The sequence below is a fragment of the Ambystoma mexicanum genome, chromosome 6p, assembly GCF_040938575.1.
Source record: "Ambystoma mexicanum isolate Mex_15411 chromosome 6p, UKY_AmexF1_1, whole genome shotgun sequence".
Taxonomy (NCBI): Eukaryota; Metazoa; Chordata; class Amphibia; order Caudata; family Ambystomatidae; genus Ambystoma; species Ambystoma mexicanum.
Genome location: NC_090935.1, coordinates 1,132,848,520 through 1,132,863,323, shown reverse-complemented (window position 1 = coordinate 1,132,863,323; position 14,804 = coordinate 1,132,848,520). Strand labels below are relative to the sequence as shown.

The 14,804-nt window shown below is 40.6% G+C and overlaps 1 protein-coding gene across 1 annotated transcript in view; it reads left to right on the top strand.

Moving 5' to 3' along the window:
* The window catches only part of SMARCA2 (SWI/SNF related BAF chromatin remodeling complex subunit ATPase 2), a 3,136,185-nt gene that overhangs the window by 2,805,590 nt on the left and 315,791 nt on the right, over positions 1 to 14,804 (top strand). Inside the window, exon 31 of the mRNA XM_069625745.1 lies at positions 9,066 to 9,283. Within this exon, the coding sequence (XP_069481846.1) occupies positions 9,066 to 9,283 (218 nt within the window). The remainder of the gene's footprint in view (positions 1 to 9,065; positions 9,284 to 14,804) is intronic.

Here is a 14,804-nt window from a genome sequence, read left to right as displayed (position 1 = left end):
GATTTCCAGTCGATAATGTAATTTCTTTGAATTTGTACCATGTCTTACCAAGTGTACCAATAAAGAGAAAGTGTTAAAAAAAAAAAAATAATAAAATCACCTATCCATTTAAATTGAATTGTGTTGGGAACAACCCGCCATAATCCTTCCCATTATATCGTGGGGAGGGAGGATGCTGTGTAGATCCTTAGCGCATTGAATTGAAGTTAAATCAATCAATTCCCATATAGAAAATCTTGGGATGAGTGTTGTTAGAATTCGAAACTAACACAGTTCATGCCCAGTGTGTTAGAGCCAGTATAGACAATAAAGACTTTGGTGACTGTCCTTCTGAAACCACTGACTCCTGTTCCGAAGGGGTTGTCCATAATCACAAAATAAGTAACCCTAAAACTCTGCTATTCAAGTGAATGTAGAGGGTGCAAAACGAGATTCCCCATTTATTCCCTTGCATCCCAAACCAGAATTGCCAAGCATTACATCTCAATTGTATGTGTGTTGCAAAACGAAATTTCCCATCGATTCCCAAGCTTCCCAAACCAGAATCTTGTTCTTTGAATGTGTGTTGCAAAAAATGTTTTTCCATTGTATTGTGAATGTTTTCTGTTGGTTAATTTGCAAGTAAATCTGATGTAAATTGTGACTGCATATTTCAAAATTCTATCTGTGTAGTTTTAATAACGGAAAGTAATTTGGAGTTGTGATAATGTGTAGTGCCACAGCATTGGTGGTTGAGGTTGGTTTCTAGTCGTCTTTGTCCAACCTTAAATCCTTAAATAAATATATATTCTTACTATACGCCGGCCTGGTTCCTAGCTTATTAGTGGAACATAAGGGATTTGTTGGGGTTGGTGCAAGACGAGTTGGAGGCCTCCCTAAAGTTGAATATGTGTAAGCGCTTTGGGTGCGCGCCACCTTGCTTGGGGGTGGGGGGGCGGGGTGGGACTTCTTGAGTTGAGTGACCACCTGATTAATCGCTACACTATCTGTGTCGCTGTCACCCCTAAATTGGATTTGGGCCCCATCCCTGCGAGACATGGTCGAAGAGCCGCTGGCATTCCATTTGTGGTACGAGATGTGGCTAAGTAGGGCTGGGCAGATGTGGGAGGGGGGTGTTCATTTCACTTGATAGACTAGAGGTGTGCCTGGGAGTGGTTATCAGTATTCCGCTATCTCGAGTTAAAGGGAGCCCTACTGGACGACCAGTGGGGCGAAAATCTACGGAGGTGGTTGACCGACTTTGAGCGCATCCTCATCACGAAGGCGGGCTTTCTGGGGGGCGCTTTTTGTTTGGTTGTCGGTGCCTAGGATCCCAGTCAGGACCAAGTGGGGGCAGGATCTGGGGATGGACATCAATGATGCCCTATGGGTGCTAATGTGCAGGAGAGTTTCTTACTTGCTACATAGGTGGCACTATCCGCCTGTGCTGTTAGCCAAGATGTGAAAGAGGTATGTCCTGCAATGCTGGAAGTGCCATCGGGTGAACAGAGACTACATTCACATATAGTGAGGATGCCCCAGCGTGCAAGCTTACTGGAGGGAGGTTTTATCGTAGATTGAGGTGGACGGGATCTGCAGGGAGCTCTCGCCATGGTATCTCCTTTTTGGGGTGTGGCTAGAGGAAGAGGAAGAAGTGGAGGACAGGCATATGGTTCAGGGGATGATAGTGGCCACCAGGTGCTGTCTAGCCCAGGGGTGGATGAGTACACAGCTCCCAACGAAAAAGTGGTTGACGAAAGTTAAGGCCATCTACCATATTAAATTCAAAACACACCGTTTGGACGAGTCCCAGTCCATTATTGAATGTTTTTGAATGCCCTTTTTTGAGAAGTATGATCAGTGAGCAGTGCTAAGGATTAGGGTTTAGGGTATGGTGGAGCTATGGGGATTGGTGGAGAGGGAAATACGGGGCTGTGCCCTTTGACTCTGGGTGCCGCTGAGAGGTGGTGACTTGCAGGGGAACAGCCATATAAGTAGTTTGGAGACTTTGAAATTGTCCCACTGGGAGGGTGCCAATACACCCGGCATGAAACTGCGGACGTTTATCAAACACTGTTGCATGGGGAGAATGGGGATAAGTGGAAGGTCGGGGTGGGTGGGTTGTGGGGTGTTCTGAGGGGCTTGTTTATGAGGGGGTGTTATGGGTGTTGGTAATGTATTGTTTGAAAGGCAATAGGGTTCAACTTGGAAACGGTTCTCTTTGTTATAACAAAGCATGAGACCCTGATCATCAAAGTGATGTGAGGACAATGCAACAGCCTAACTACCGATAAATAGGCAAGATGATTGTGGACAGATTTTAGTCCCTGTGCTTATACTTTGCCTTCTCTGTAAACCGTCTGTGTTTAGCCGTTTGGTGGAACAGTCCTTTTTGGTGATGTCCTATTGTAATGCATTAAAAATGCAATAAAAATATATTGACAAAAAAATATATTACAGAGAAGTGGAACCCAAATATGTGTGTGCAATTTATAAAACTCAGTTGGCACGAAATTATATTGAAAAACCTGAATAAATATAAAAGGTATCTGGTGTTTACTCCTGCCTCTCTAAAATACCTTTTATTAGCTTCCCCTTCCCTGCTGGTTTGCCACTGCTCTGTGATAGCAAGGGCCACAGGTTTTTAGCAGTGAGCAGTAGGCTTGTTACAGTGGCAGATCTACTGCGGAGAGTGGCGGGTCTACTGCAGAGCGTGGTGGATGCCATGGGTCAATGCACAGGGTCTCCTCTGTTTCGACTGGGTCTGGGGATTCCGGATTGTTCATGTCCCGCTTGCCTCTTATCCTATTTATGGCATCTCACTGCACCCACAACACAGCCTTAATAAAGACAACACCAGTCATTCACCAGCTCATATTAATAGTAAGCAAATAAGTCCTCTTGCCACCCAATCGTTGATGTGTAAAGGACCTCCCACTGCTGTCAAAAAACTTTCCCTGTGGATTTCCTGCCATTCTACACCCCCTTAATGCTAGTAATATAGACCACTTCACTATGGCTTTACTTGCTTTGGTAATTGCACTTGAACCTCAAAATATGTATTTCCAAGGCCCACTTTCACCTTGGCTAATTCACTGAGATCCCTATATATGGCACACATGAGCAAAGATCTCAAGTGGAGGGATTTCAGTGTTTTAATAAACGCAGAAAAAATGTATGTGTGCAAAACATAGCGAATAACACTCAGAATGTAATTCATGATCATCCTCCACCAGGCCTTCAACAGCTCAAACGTTTAAAATATTTAAAAAATACTTGCTTTCTTAAAGTCCATATTTGCTCCTAAACTGTTAGCAACTGGCTGAATATTTAGCCTGGAAAATAATTACCTTCTGAGCATACGTTTGAAAGGTGCCCACTAAACATCCAGTCAAAATGACCACCCTCAATCTCCCTACTGCTGAATGATCTCAATGCATCAGTGCGTTTTATAAGACATGTGCACTAGAAATATAGGGATCTCGGAGAATTAGCAAAGTAATTATCTGCCACCTTACTGGGAGTTTTGTCTCAACATAAGTGAAAACAGGAGTGGTGTTCCACCCTTCCTACCCTCACCCCCTTACTGATGCTAGCATTAAAGTCATGCTCAACTCGCGTATACCAACGAACTTCATTAAGGCCTATCCTCCAGCAGGATCTTTTTAGCAATGTTTCTGGTAAATGGGATCCTGATGCAAGACCAAACACACTTTGGTGATTGTTCCATCCATGGAGAGATCCATTCTTGGCTGAGAATGGAACTAGGCACCACAACCAACATTGCTTGAATCGAAGACGATGTTTCTTGTGGCCTTGAACAAAGTCAATTTCTTTAATCATTTATTGGCCCCTATAGTTAACATTATTGACCTTTCCATACTTAACTGCTCTTTTCCTCTGATGAAATGCAAAGATATAATGACACAGTTTTAGGAATAACATGGATTTTTCTTTGAGTGGAAAACTTTGATTAAATGCTTCACGATTGCACTTTTGGTGATGCATTTGTTCCCATCAAATTCCAATCACTCTCTTAGATACTGATAACTGTGGAAAATATTTTCGAACTGGTTTTCCAGCTTTCTTCATGAGATGTTATCTGTTTTGGAATTTGGGGGTGGGCAGCCATTCTGTGATTGAGTAGTGTGTATTATAATGGGAGGTAGGACACTCTGCCTGTGCGTTACATTAACTCTGTGTGCTCTTAACTTGGTCGAGCCATTTTCTGTGGGAATATTTTGATTACCACCCCATGTGGAAGACTGATAAAGGCAGTGTTTAGTGTGGCGTAATATTAAAGATGCAATATGAAAACAATGAAGTAAAACTGGATTCAAAATAAAATCCAAGGGTACACAACCTGAAAATGACGTTTCTTTTTTTAAAAAAAAACGTTTTATTAAGTGCATATTGATTGGCTTTATACAAAACCTTCAGCACTACAAAGCAACAAGATTACAAAATACAAAGCAGATTAAAAATCAAATCCGGTTATGCAAACTAATAGACTCCAAAAGTACAATGTCAATACATAAACATTTATTAGAATAAGAAGATATCCTAAAATAAAATGTAATTTAATGGTAGCCCGTTGGGTGGTAAGCATAGTCTTTAATATGGTAAATGTATGAACAAAAGAAGCAATAAAATACAGTAAATACACACTCCAAGGACATGTGTACTGTTTTCAAAGGTCGTTGTATTCCCTAAAGAAATATGTGTATTAATATATACCGTGCCTGCAGATTCGTGGGATGGAAACAGTTAACTCTCCTTCTGTGCAATTCTCGTTCCTCCCATTCCATTCCATTCACTTCACTAAACCCCGAGTCCATTCAGCATGCGAGGCGTTTCCTTGCCGAATTAGGCTTTTCGCGCAGCAGCACACGTCACCAATCAGAAATCATGGATTGTCTTTGTGATGTATTATTACCCTGGTGAAGGTTTGGCTGGGTATTCTGTGTTTTTTCATTTCCTTGTTTTGGTTTCTGGATTTTTGGCCCACTCGCAGTCTAGCTCGTGGGAGTATTCTTTTCAGTTGGGTTGCTTATGTTGTTGGCATTGTACTAAATACAATTAGAAACGTGGAGCCTCGGGAGTCCGCACTAATTGTTAGGGCGTTTGTTACACTGCATACTAGCATCGACCTTCAATTTAAAACGAATGAATTCCAAGCGATTTGCAATTTAAAAGTGTTCGTTCATGCAGAGAACCCTTGTGTGTTAGCTGTCATAGGTGTAACGATAATCTGCCTGTCAAAAGCTTCACGTGTTGAGGAATGGAGGAATCGGCTAGTTGTTACATCTGTGTTTTGATGTGGTATGATGGCACCTCTCCATGCATTTCTCCTGAGAGGGAAAAAGTTCGATTGCAGCCTTGTCTGTAACCTCATTTGTTAAGTGCCTTTCTCGGTGTTGGAGCAGAGCCTGTTGGTTTGCCCTTTATTAGGCTAGTCTTAATGTTGCTGTCAAACATGTGTTTGCACATTTTAGATTTCTGCTGCTATAGTTGACTTTTGCGTTTGCTGCAGGAGAACATGATTGAAGGAAATGTGCATCGCAGTATCGTATAATAAAAGCTGCTTAAGAAACTAGATTTGCTCTATTTGCTTATGGTTAGGTCAAACATGTTGTGTTTAAGACCAAGTAACGTTTAATGAAAGACACCTTACAATACAATAATGCTTAGTTTGGTTTTATGTGTAATAGAATATTATTTCCGTGTTCAGTGCATATGATGGTCGAAAACAAGAATATTGGGTTTGGTGCATTCTTTAAAAATAAAGAAGATTCTCAGGTGCGTTATGAGATAAACATTGGCTTTGTGTTTGTAAGCTGATGTATAAAGAATAAAGACCTACCTCAAAAATCATGCAGTTCACATATCCAAAATAATAAGGAAGAAAATATGTTAAGTAGTTGTCAATATTAAAGCAGGCTGGAGGAAGGCGGCTTCTGGCCCTGCACTGGGTGGAATGAAACAGCAGATTTGAGCCTCGCAATCCTTTCAGTATTACATTTTCAGAAAATAAAATTACTTCTATATGAAAACATCGCCTTTCCCCGGCTCCCGTTCTTTTCCTGCTCAGCTGATGAAGAGACTAGCAGCTCGCTGCTTTGCTGGCTTGTTAATGTTATCCCCCCTAACTGTGATTTCCGACAGCCGGCCATCTGATAGTGGTAAGGTAAATATCCTTTTATTGTTTTCTTCCAGATTCAGCAGTGGCATGTGTAGCGCAGCAGACGCTGGGCTCGTTTCTCTGGCTTTCTCTGCTCAATTGAATGCTTAAGGGAGAGCAAAGCATTAACTCTTCACATGCTTGCATGCTCAATTTATGATCACCGTTTCCAGATTTGTGGAACGTTTCCTCCTTTTTTCAATATCCCTCTGCTGCAGTGGTGTACACTGGCTGCTTTGCTTTAGCCGAATGAATATTAATGATTTTCATTTTTTTCCCTCGCACGCATCAGATCTTCAGTGGCTCGCCGCGTACACTGTGGAAGAAGCGTGATAGAAATTGTGTTTGGATTATTAAGGCCTAGTGTAGTTTCCGGCTATCCCTCCGGAGCACTCTCTTCATGCTTGTTCCATGGGTTTGAGCACCGAGAGGATGCACAGGAAACAGATTTCCAAATCGCACTGGTTTTTTAAGACGCCAGGTTAAGGATTTTCCCCTTCCTTAGCTTGTTGTGCACCGGGCTTTTGTTCGCCTTTCTTTTTTCAGTCTTCATTTTTCTAAATATGATGTAATCATTCTCAGTATTGATTGCTATGCTCACATGATCGTAAATATTAGCCATGTTTGGGGACGTGGAAAAGTGAAGGTAATTGCTTTTTGATTAGCGCTCTTTCTTATGCCAGAAAGGATTAGTTAGCATTTGCATACTGATGGCAATATTGAGATGCAGGAGGAACGGAAAATCATATCTATTGTACTGTGAGCATGCATGCATTGATTCAGAAACCGGATTTCACGACGGGCGCGCTCTCTGGCAGTAGCACTACAGGCTTTGTCTACCTTTTGTTTCATATTGGTGTGTTTATTTTCATTTTTAACATTGTATGGCTTGAATGGTCAAGTAATGCAGATCTGTTCATTTTCTCTGTACATATTCTTTGTGCCTTAACCATGCATGTCTCGGTGCGTGTTTTCTAATTCCTCTGCTGCTTTTCGGAATCGTGTTTGGTAGGTATCTGAACAGTGTGTGTGCGTATTTCAAACTCCTACTGTATTCTAGTTATGACCAATGGAATAAGCATTATTTTTTTGGCTGTGTGTAATTTGTTGCGAGGGGTGGGTTGTAAAATACCTGTTGTAATGTCTGAGGAATATTATTGCAGCTGTTTTGTGTACCTGTTTATTGTCAGGATGGACACAAACAATATATCTTTCCAGTGAAGGGGGACTAATGTCTTGTGTGAACCCTTAAATGTTTTTCTGTGAGGAAGAAGCTGTATTCCTATGCTAGTAAAGAGTATGCATCTGATGTTAAAGCAAGGTGTTGATAGTGTCTGTACTTTGTTCGGTAGATAACCTGTGCATACCTTTTGTACTTCCAGCTACATGCAGCAACATAGTTGCAAAAAGCAAATGTTCTAATGTGCCTTGCCCTTTGTTTTCAAAGTGAACACGTTTTTGTTTGGAAATTGTAGATTCCCAGAAGTTTACAAAGAGGTTTCCACGATTTTGAATGTATACTTTCTCGTTCAACTTCAATCACTTTTGAAAAATAGAATCATTTGTTATGTTACTGTCAATTGAAGATGTGCCAGTAATTGCTAATTGGTCCTAATAGTGTTCTCAAAATGGAATTAATATATACATTGTCATTGTAACAAATTTAAATTATTGTCTTTGTCCTTTTGTATTAAATGGGAATCACGCATGTAATGCTTTAGTCACTATTGGTAATGAAATTAATTGTCCAACCAATTATCTTATGTCAGACCTCACATTCAAAATATGAAATATCATGATGAATGCTGGACGGGCCCAGATCAGAACAGAGGCGGAGGGGTGCTCCTGCACCCCATCTGGGGAGATTACGCAAGCCCAGCGCCTCAATTCAGGATAGAGATGCCAACTAACCACTTCCACTAACAATTTCCCCCTCTGCATACACCTCTCAAACGCAAAACCAGACACAACCACAAACCTACAGCACAACAAACCGCACAAACTTCCCTACATTGCAACAACAAAACAAAAACACACATAGACTCGCACAACAGTGCACGACGACTACCGGCCGCAAACACCCCAGGCCCAGCCAACGGACCCACCGGGCTGAGGCCGCCAACAGCACATCACTGCTCTCTTGCACTTATCCAGCTTCCTCCCACTAACTCAACCTCCCTACCTCTTTCAGAGCCGCAAGAGCGCCACGGGATCACTCCGGTGGTTATAGTGCACGGTACAAATGTCCTTTAACATTAACATATGCAATCTATTACTTTAATAATTAATCGTGTGCAAGGTAGAACCTGAACATGTTGCCTTATGAACCTTTTCCAAGTGCTTTCATAAAAACAAACAGCTCTTTAGTAAACCGTCCAAGGTTAACATGGTCTAATCTGTAAGACATATTGTTCTCTGTGTGCAAAGGATAGAATTTTACTGGTTGGTGTGGATGTACTCTATAATATTTTTCAGGGCTGTCTTGAGTCCTAGCAGATGAAAAAGCAGGTTGTCTACTCTAGCTTTACTTGATCATTGTGTCCATATTTTCAGTTCACACCGAAATAATTGCCATCATTTTGTTTCACTCATGAAAATGTGTATTACCACTTTTTATAAAACTATTCATGCTGACATTTCACCTGATTAAAAGTATACTCACAATTGTGACAAAACAAGGGATCTGGGGTAGAGGTAGGTGATTTACTTAGGATTACAACCTTGGTAAAGTGGTGATGTCTATATTGCATACCACATCGAATTACAAAATTGCCAATTTAGCCACTAGGGCACATCCCTTCTTTTAATGAATGACTAAACTTAAAATTTCTACCTCTGCTTTTTTCCCCATATTTGTGGAAGTTTGCCTGCAATACTTACCCTGTTTCTGCTCATTCTCCTGCAGGCTATCGAGGACGGCAACTTGGATGAAATGGAAGAGGAAGTGCGGATTAAGAAGCGAAAACGGCGAAGACATGTTGACAAAGATTCTGTGAAGGAGGACTTGGAAAAAGCTAAAAAGAGACGGGGCAGGCCTCCAGCAGAAAAACTGTCACCAAACCCACCGAAACTGACAAAGCAAATGAATGCTATCATTGATACTGTTATCAACTACAAAGACAGGTGAGATTTACAACCCTTTCAGTATTTAATTGTCCGTGAAATTTACATAGTTTTTTAGTGACTTTTTTTTTTTAAACTGTTAGTCTTTATTCTCCAATTCTTAAACCGGGTACCTTCATTGGCAACCAGTTAGACAGCTGCACAGCATTTTATTGCCATTCATGATGTTCATTTACTTAGTATTTTCATGTTTTTCGTGTTATTCCAGCAACACTACCTGTACATAGTTTATATAATTTCTTGTTAGAATGTTCTATTTAAAATGTGGATGGGAGAAGGTTGTTGTTGGTTGAAGCGGTGGCAGTTGGAGGAAGTTGTTGGATGAGAGTTTGGCAGCATCTGGGGGTCTGTTACCCACTTAGGTTGTACGATTAAATGTACCCGTGTTCTGCATACAACTTCCCTAAGAGAGTCTTCTTATGATATAAATATACTGTTTTCTCTTTTCTTCAAATTTTGTTCAAAGGAGGCAGCTACAACTTCTGAGGTTACGTGTTTCCTTAGTTCATTCATTTCTCAAGGTTACAGTCCTCATCAAGCACAGCAAAATAAGTTACATTCAGAACTTAACTGTTTTTATTATGCACTAACAGTGGCGCTGGGGAGCCTTATGTTATGTTGTGCATTTCCATCCCAAGGTTGTGGAAAACACCCCCAACAATCACATTCTATGGTAACATCACAGCTGCCGTTGAATCCTATGGGCAGAGGGATCCTATTTGTCAGATGGGCAGTGCACCATTTGGGCCGATGTAGGAGCTGCTGCTTGTCCTAGACCTGCATGTAGCAGGCAGTGAGGAGTATGAGAGTGAGGAGGGTGTGTAACATTTAGAGTTTGTTGTTCATCATGATTAATTAACATGTTTTTAACTATATCTGTGCTTAATGTAATACTGTGCAAGCCCTAACTTGCATACATTTGTAAGCATTCATAGGTGTATGGTCATTATTTGAGCACTCTGTCAAATTAGAATGTGTTTTGTGATGGTGAGGTCACCATCTCAGAATGCACTAAAATTTAGCAAAGATGTCGTAAATAAAGCTCCAATACACAGTAAATACAATTTGCTGGTGAAAAGCATGTGCAAGTTAGACTATGCAGACTGTCAGATTAAGCACACACACAATAAAACACCTTCTGTGCATCGACCAACAGTAGGTTTTCTAATGTCTTTGCTTAATTCAATTTAATTATTTTACTGTGTGACATAGTTTCAACAAGTAAAACTATACACACATGCATGAATAAAAAAACTATAAAAATTGCACTAAAATAAAACATAAGCTAAATATCTGTTAAAATAAAATTTACAAAATTCATCATATTTATAACTAATTGATCAGACTGGCCATAAGAAAATTCCACCACTACATATCCCATGTGAGCAATGGTCAATTTTTAAACTATAACTCAAGTTTTTCTACACAGAGGTTAAGAAGTGCTGGACATTCAACACTTAAATTTTTGCTAGTGTCTTTACACAACAGACAAAAGCAACATAAACTAGCTTCCTTGGGCACTCTATTTCTTGCATAGACAGCATCATTAGTTGACAGTAGATTTTATTTTACCCGTAACCACAAGTCTTCTTTTTTTAGACGGATGTTTTGTCATACATTTTTGCCATGAGTTATAGGGCTTTATGTCCAAGGTAAAGTGCTTGCAGATCTTGTAAGACTCAAGACAATGTCTATTTTATATCCAGTCCTTTTCGTGCAATTTAAAAAAAATGTTTTTATTTATTTAACGTGATCATATGGTTATACATTTGACAACCTCTAATCACACATTATCACTTAACAAATAAGAAAAGTAAAAAATGACTACATCATGAATAAAATACAAATATAAAAAAGTGATAGTTTCATCTAATTTGCCACCGAGAGCTGTCCCTTGATGATAATTAACAATTTAACGAGAGCCAGAGTTATAGGTGTCCTTTCATTAGCTAATAGCATTTTCCACCATATGTCCTTTGATCTGTGGCCATACTTTTTGATGACATCAGGCATTATGACTGATCTGTCTCTCAAACATTGAACAATCCATCATCAAATGCCTTGTGTCTTCAGTAGAATTTTCTTCATTGCACAGGTGACATGTCTGTGGGCCTGCTTTTATAGTTTTACACCAGCTAGTCTCTTTGGTCTTGATCAAGTTTAGTCTGAATCGTAGAAACTGGTCCCGAAGAAACTAATGTGGGAATATTTTCAGATAGTTAAAGATGGAGTACGGTCTTTGACTGGGTTCCCATAATTTGCCATATCCCTTGTATTTGCGCCTTTCATCTTCAGTGTTGAACCAGTCTAGCAAATAGTTTCCTTTTGATTTTATCAGGATTATTCATTAGGGTATCACATGTTTCTTGCAGGCGATGAAGTATGATTATACATTTGTCTTCCCATTTAGTCAGTGTCAGCTCTGACTGCTTCAATAGGGCCTCTTTCAAACGCACAAAGCCTCCTTTTGGCTGATCATCTCTGCAGTTTCTGTAAAAGGCAAGCATCTTCCATTCGGCAATTGCTGCCAATGACGTCAGACCTAATTCCATCCATATTGATTGAATAGGGGCTCCCTTCGGTAGTCTCAATGTTGTTTTCCAGAAACGCCCTTCCAGTAATGCCCAGTTCTTTACATAAAAGTTAAGTGAGGTTTCTGCTCCATATGTCAAAATGGAGAACCACTTTAGCTTTATAGAATTTAATTAGTGGTATGAGAATAAAATTACAATATTTTTTTGTTAGGATTTTGGCTAGGTTTGCTAGATTTGTTGTTTTCTTGATCAGAGCCTCTTGTCTTGGCACATCTACCTTGCTTGAGTTCAGGCAGATTCCTAGATAAACAAATGACTGTACCACTGGGATATTTATCCCCAATAGCGACTAGCTTAAACCTTTCCATGTAATTTCTTCTTCACCTTACCGGGCATGAGCTGTAGGTCCTCAATCAGTACATCATTATCCTCCAAAACACTTGTAACACTATTCATCCATACATTCAAGGAACCACAATCGCCCTGTTTACAAATATTATTCAATTGCTCAAATAGAGTAAAAGAAGGAGGAAAAAAAATACTTCTCAGTAATTGAGCTTTGCGCCAAAAAACCTTTACCTCTAGAGAATCAAGGCCCAAGATATGTCGAACAGCTAGGAATGCATAAGGAGTGACACCACTTGCTTCCAAATAAAGGACTCCAGTTGAGACCAAGCCAAATCCACGTCCCGTACTTCGGCCCCATAGATCAATTTAGGGACCAACATTTGATTTATACATTTTCACAACCTGGAATAAGAGACGCTGCCGTACATCCTATCCATAGCCCGAAGCTGGGTAACTGACGAAATTGCTTCAAGCTTAAGAGTCTGGTTAGCCAATGCCCTTTTATATGCAAAACCCAAAGATATCTAAATTCGCTCACCACCTCCAATCTTTTACCGTTGTTACACCAGGAGAAGCTAGTCCTACCAGAGATAATCTTAAGTCGGTTTACAACGAGAATTTTGATTTAGGCACGTTAATGTCCAAGCCAAGATCCCCAAAGTAATCGCCCGCTGCTTTAAGTGATCTCTAGAGGCCCATTGCGGTGTAATACATCAACACAAGATCATCAGCATATATCAGGTAGTGTAGCTTCAAATAACCAGGTCTAGGGCGGTTAACTACAATACTAGCTGCCCGTATACCAAGGATATAAAAATAAAAAGAAAAGGGGCTAGGATGCAACCCTGACTAACACCATGTTCTGCGTACATCCAACCAGAGTTCGAGCCCCTTTGGTCCAGCCTGATTTTCAATTTGATATCTAGATGCAAATGCTCCAAAATGCTCACCAATGGCTTCGGGCAACCTGACGCCCTTAGCATCTCCCATAACCTGCAGCGGTCAACACAGTCGAAGGCCTTAGAGATATCTAGGTATCTAGAAAGACCAAATTGTTTTTGTTTTGTCTGGACTGCCTCATTAGGCAATAGCTATATCAGTAGGCAATTCAAAGAGGTACCTGTACCCTTCCGAAATCCTGATTGATTTAGGTCTAGTGAACTGGAATCCTCAGCCCAGCGTGAACAGATTTTATAAGCGGTGTCCAACAGGGAAATGGGATGATAGTTCGATGGGTTCAATCTTTCTCCCTTTTTAAAAATCATAACTATGGCCTCCTTACAAGTCTGAGGAAAGTGATGTCACTAAGATGTTCTGAAACAATAGAAGCAAAACCTCCGACCATAATTGTGGAGCTGATTTTAAAGTTAAATTCGAAAGGCCATCTGGTCCTGGAGCATTAGAGGATTTTGCCCTTTTAGTGGTTGCAAGAATCCCCTCCTTATTAATATCCAAAATTTCCCAGGAGGGGATATCCTTAGGTGAGGCACCACCCATCAACGTGCCTGCCACTGCCCTGGGCTTGGCAGCGTACACATTTCTGAAATGAGTCTCCCAACGGCAGCCTGCAATTGGCTGAAATTGCAGAGAGGTTTAAACACAATCACCTCTTACTACTAGCTTCCAAAAATGCGCAGAATCTCTAGACCCGAGTGCAAGTAATATAGATTCTGCATCCTTTGCAATAGTCTGCATAGCATAACTTACATATGTTTTCCTTGGGCATAACTTTACCTTTATGGGAGCAATTGCTGGCATGTTGGGGAAAAGTCACTCTAGGTGTGTCCTTACAGTAGTAGTACAGGCACTATGATTTGTTTGCTCTCTATACCGTATATATACAAAATGTTCCACTATTTTTTGCTTGTGTACTGCACATTTATTCCTGTGCAGAGTTACTGTTTCTACTTACCCTCATTTTTTCCACATTGACATACTTCCCCTATCAATGACCAGAAATAATAAGTAATTCGTTATTTAAAAATAAAGATATTTGTGTATGAAATGATTTGTTTCTTACTAGTGACAGTACCACTTGGATTTAATGTGTTGCCTGCCAGAGGCCCTGTGGACTCCTGTCTTATCAGGAATGTCTTTGTTGTCCTGAGGTTGATGAGAATATCCACCCTCCGTTTTCCACAAATGGGCTATAAACTGGAAACCTCCCTTTTCCTGTTATAAGCACCCTGTTTTTTCTGGAACTAGTTACCCACATAAATAAGACTGGCCTCCCCATCCTACACTACAAGAAGGATCTGAAGACCCTACTCTTTAAAACAAAAATCTAATCAGTTGCTCCATTGAACCCTACCTTTACTCCTCCAGAGTACCCTGTGATCCCCCTATCATTTGAGCTTCTGTTCTGCCCCCTTGGCCTACATATAATCATCCCTGGGTGTGTCCCCTAGCACTTTGGTGCTTCCCAGCTAATCAGTGTACTCATCCCAGTGGATTAGATATTTTGTTTTAAAGGGACATGTTCTCTTTCTATGAGGTAATGGCATCTGTTGTGTGTTTTTTCGTCCCAGTCTTGGTATGTCAAAGTTTCAGGTATTTTAAAGCATTCCATGTAGGTCACAGTGTGCACAGCTTTAGGGAGTTCCTAACCGGAACAGGAGTCCTTTTCCCCTAAGGAGGTG